At 64.6% G+C, this 2,072-nt stretch overlaps 1 protein-coding gene across 1 annotated transcript in view; it reads right to left on the bottom strand.

Annotated features, from left to right (window-relative positions):
* VOLCADRAFT_94144 (uncharacterized protein) overlaps positions 1 to 2,072 on the bottom strand; it is a gene marked incomplete at both ends in the record, with an annotated part of 16,779 nt that overhangs the window by 3,047 nt on the left and 11,660 nt on the right. Inside the window, 4 exons of the mRNA XM_002953345.1 lie at positions 123 to 179; positions 478 to 616; positions 1,162 to 1,237; positions 1,540 to 1,606. Of these exons, the coding sequence (XP_002953391.1) occupies positions 123 to 179; positions 478 to 616; positions 1,162 to 1,237; positions 1,540 to 1,606 (339 nt within the window). The remainder of the gene's footprint in view (positions 1 to 122; positions 180 to 477; positions 617 to 1,161; positions 1,238 to 1,539; positions 1,607 to 2,072) is intronic.

Below are 2,072 nucleotides of genomic sequence, written 5' to 3'. Positions count from 1 at the left end.
CTCCTCCGCGGCATGGCCCGCCCACACGTACTGCAGCCCGGGCGGTTGGGTTCGGGAGGGGTGGGGGGAGTGGGGGGAGTGGGTGGGGGTGGGGGGAGTCGGGGAGTGGGTGTATCCCGAACCTGGTGAGGGGGGGCAGGTCTTGGGGGTGCGGGCCCCACCCCCTCCTGGGGTGGGAGCTGGTGGGGCAGCAGGAGGAGAAGGTACGGCAGTGAGGTGGACGAGGTGATGTAATCTGATGTGCGATGGTGAGGGAGCTCCAATATGTTACAGTGTTCCGCATTTGGCTTTCTTGTTCACGCAGTAGCAGTAGCAGGAGCAGTAGCAGTAGCAGTAGCAGTAGCAGTAGCAGGAGCCATAGCCCGGGTGTCGGCAGTTTTCCCCCATCTGTTCCCCTTTGCTTTCCCCCTCTCTTCCCTCCCCTTCCCTCCCGTTCCCCTCCTCCCCCCGGCCACTGGGCCGGCCACTGCCCCTCACCGTCTCCAGCAGCCCCTTGCCCTTCACCATCACGCCCCCGGTGGGCAGCCAGGCCTCGTTCTGCAGCAGCGCCCGGGTGTCCGCGGATACGTGTATGTCGCCCGGGGGACATGTGCTCTCCATGCGGCTGGCGGTGTTGCTGGGGGGATGGGAGGGGCCCCGGAGGAGAGGAGAAGAAAGGGGAGAGGAGAGGAGAGGAGGGGGTGTATGGAAAAGCAAACGCAGCGACGGCCCGACCCTCAATGAAGGGGAAGGGGAGGTCCAGGTCCCGGGCGGGGAGCCGCGTGGGCTGGAGAGCTTCGAGATGTTGGAGGCAGGGAGGGTGTTGGAGGCTGGGGCCCGGGAGGATCACTCGAGATTTGGCGGGAGGGGAGCGGGAGGCGTGTGTGGGCCCCCGGAGATTTGGGGCTCGTAATGGTTCCACAGGGGGGGGGGGAGAAGGTGCATTATTCCACCCCATGCAGATGACCCGGGCCCCAACCGCCCCGCGGACGGTTCGGGGGCCCCTGCTAGGCCAATGCCCTGGAGCTTCGGCTTTAAATACAAGGCACACACACACACACACACACACGAATCACCCTTGCACCGAGGGTCTCCTTCAGGTTCCTTGTGGTGGCCGTTGTGCTGCTCCTTGCCCCCTCTTGCGCCCCTGGACCCCCCCACCCCCCCGGCAGCCCCACTCACACAGTGTCCCCGAAGAGGCAGAACCGGGGCATCTTGTCACCCACAATACCGCTCATCACGGGACCCGAATGAAGGCCTGAGAGGAGTAGGAAGGGGGTGTGAGGAACGGAGAGGCGTGAGGGTGTGGGGTGAGGGTGTGGGGTGAGGGACGGGGGTGAGGGAGAGGTGTGAGGGAGGGGGAAGGCCGCGTGCTGTTGACAGAGCCTGGCAACAGTGCGATGCATATCATCCGCCCATGCATGCAAAACATACATACATACACACATACCTCAACCGTTCACGGGCATATCCATGATTTCTCGTGCTACCTTCATTTACCCGCACGCCGTCTAACAAACGCTGACACACACATAAACCGGCCCCCTCCCCCCCACTCACCCACTCTGAGCTGCACGGGCTCCCCGCTGGTGGGCAGCACCACCTCAGCGGCCTCGCGGAGAATAGCCTGGGGGCACATGGGGGAGCGAGGGTTGGTGGGGGGGGGGAAGGACGGACCACGAATGGGTGGAAAGGGGCGGAGGGGGGAGGAGGGGGAGGGGGTTTTAGGGAGCGGGCAACCGGGCACCGAAAACACAGATTTGAGGTTAACGACCCGAGCAACAGTAGCCGTCCGTCCGTCCGTCCGTCCGCCACACAGTAGGACCCTCCGCCCTTGCCCCTTCGTGGGGCAGCTGGCCCCCAGCCGCCCCACCCGCACATCCCCCTGCCGCAGCTATCAATCCCGAGTCCACCCCCCCTCCCCCCTCCCCCACAGTCCCATATCCTCAAGAAACCGTCCTCATTCTAAGACCGTGCGGTCACACAACGAATCCGCTCACTCACTCACACACACACACACACACGCACGCACACACGCACGCACGCACGCACGCACGCACACACACACACACACGCACGCACACACGCACGTA

Source organism: Volvox carteri (genome assembly GCF_000143455.1).
Source record: "Volvox carteri f. nagariensis unplaced genomic scaffold VOLCAscaffold_36, whole genome shotgun sequence".
Lineage (NCBI taxonomy): Eukaryota > Viridiplantae > Chlorophyta > Chlorophyceae > Chlamydomonadales > Volvocaceae > Volvox > Volvox carteri.
The sequence above is the reverse complement of the archived record's forward strand: the minus strand, read 5'-3'. Positions and strand labels throughout refer to the sequence as shown.